Genomic DNA, 2,009 nt, shown 5'->3' on the forward strand with positions numbered 1-2,009 from the left:
CAGCACGCACGCCAGCGGCGCTCCAGTGTGCGCAACAAGCACGCGCGCCACGGGCCACACGGGCACGAGCAGCAGCACGATGGTGGCGACGAGGCTGCTCACGACGACGGCAGGGCGTGCAGCTTTGGCGGTGCCCTCGCCGAGGCTCGCAGGCAGCGCCGGGCCAGCAAGGAGCTGCCCGCTTGCCGCCTTGTCCGGATGCGCCTTGGCCCACTTCTCGTCGTACTCCTGCCGCTTGGCCTCGGTGCCGATCAGCGCATACGCCTTTCGCACGGTCTCGCGCCGCGCCTTGTTGGCGGCCAGCTGCTCGTCAGACGCGTCGAGGTTGCGGTCCGGGTGCAGGCGGAGCTCGAGAAGTCGCAGCGACTTGGAGATCTCCTCCTGCGCAGCGTCTCGGTCGACCTTGAGGACTCGGTACGGGTCGATGCTGGTGGAGGCGGCGGGAGCAGCCATGGGAGAGCTGGAGTGATGAAGTGTTGGTAGTCCGGCGCGTGCTTGTCTGTTTTCTTTCTTTGCTGTATTCTAAGAATTCTTTCTTCTCGAGCGAAACAAAGCGAAACAAAATTCGCTCGATGCTCGCCCGGCGCAGGTTCAGGCCTGGCCTCCTTGTGGCCGGCCTTCCAGTCCTTGCGTTGGCAGTCCTTGCCGCAGTAGACGACGGCTCGGCAGCGCGCGCATGGCAGGAAGGTGCGGAGGGCGGGCTCCTGCTCTTTTCCCCCCGCGTTGGGCGGGCAGTTCGCACAGGTCTGCAGCTGCACCCGGCTGCTTTGGAACTCGACCCCGCCGGGAAACTCCAGTGGCGCTTTCACCATTCGCAGGACCTCCGCGTCGCTCAGCCGTCTCAGCACCGCGGCCGTCGGCTTCTTGTGCAACACGGCCGCGATCATGAAGAGGAAGTTGGACTCATCAAATGAGTAGTCGAGCTTGGCCTCGTGGGCGGCCAGCTCGCGATATAGCTCCACGCACTGCGGGAAGCGCTGCCGCTGCAGGCACCGGTTGTATCGGATCACGCGGTACTTGTAGGCGAGCGCTTCGCAGCATAGCGCGCTCACGTCCCGAGAGCCTTCGGCCGCATGTACGCGCGGCCACGAAGGTCAGGCCCTCCGCCCGACGCCAGCGAATGCGCCGGGCGCCGGGCCGACTCCGGCGACGATGGCGGCCTGGATGAGCTCGTCGTAGGTCTGCCGCCACGCGCTGTCGTGCGCGCCGCCCCTGCTGAGGAGGTGCGCCGCCTCGTGAGCGAGGGTGAGGAGCAGCTCCACGGGCGTGCCCGCCTCGTTCCAGCGGCGCAGCAGCGGCGCGAGGTTCACGACGATGGCGCGCTCGGAGCAGAAGCCGAGGTAGGCACCGCCCACGTCGAAGCCCGCCTTGACCGTCCCTTCGAGCAGCGAGCCGAGCGACGGGAGCGCAGCGGCGAGCGTGCGCTTGGCCTGCTCGAGGTGCGCGCGGAGCGCCTTTAGCTGCGCCGCCTTGGGAAGCGTGCCGGCGGCCAGGTGCGCGGCGGAGGCCACGTCGGAGTACACCTCGCCGCCGCCGACGGAGTCGTGCGCCGCCACCGCCTTGAGGGCGTCGTGGCCTCCGCGCAGGCACTTCTCCTCCGACTCGTTCGCCTCGTCTGCAAAGGCGGCGGCCGGAAGGATGTGCCCCGCCCGGAGGGTCTGCCGCTGCCTCGCCGCCGCCGCGATCTGCCTCTCGAGGGCGCGGCGCGACTCCTCTCCGCCCGCCGTCCCGCCGCCGCCGCGCCTGTCCGCCGCGCCGCCCGCCGCGCCGTCGTCGTCGAGCGAGATGACGGGAGGAGGCTGCCCGCCGCCCCCGCTCGGCCCTGCGGCCGCGGGCGCCGCCGCCGCGGGCGCCGCGGGCGCCGCCGCCGCGCCTCCTCCGCCGCCCACCTCGAGACGCCTCTCGAAGGCGCGGCTCTCGACGCCAACCTGCTTCGCCCGGCTGAGCGCGGCGTCGAGCTGCGGGAGGGAGAGGCCGCCGTGCGCGGGCAGCGTCTCGAAGAAGGCCTG

The 2,009-nt window shown here is 70.7% G+C and overlaps 1 protein-coding gene across 1 annotated transcript; it reads right to left on the bottom strand.

Annotated features, from left to right (window-relative positions):
* Positions 1–10: 10 nt before the first annotated feature.
* Positions 11–1,958, bottom strand: EMIHUDRAFT_255321 (hypothetical protein; the record flags this gene model as incomplete). The annotated part of the gene is made up of 4 exons (XM_005773612.1): positions 11–381; positions 561–1,016; positions 1,143–1,610; positions 1,890–1,958. Coding segments are annotated over 4 exons (1,364 nt in total), but the record flags the coding sequence as incomplete, so codon positions are not given.
* Positions 1,959–2,009: the final 51 nt, after the last annotated feature.

This window comes from Emiliania huxleyi (genome assembly GCF_000372725.1).
Source record: "Emiliania huxleyi CCMP1516 unplaced genomic scaffold EMIHUscaffold_3325, whole genome shotgun sequence".
NCBI lineage: Eukaryota > Haptophyta > Isochrysidales > Noelaerhabdaceae > Emiliania > Emiliania huxleyi.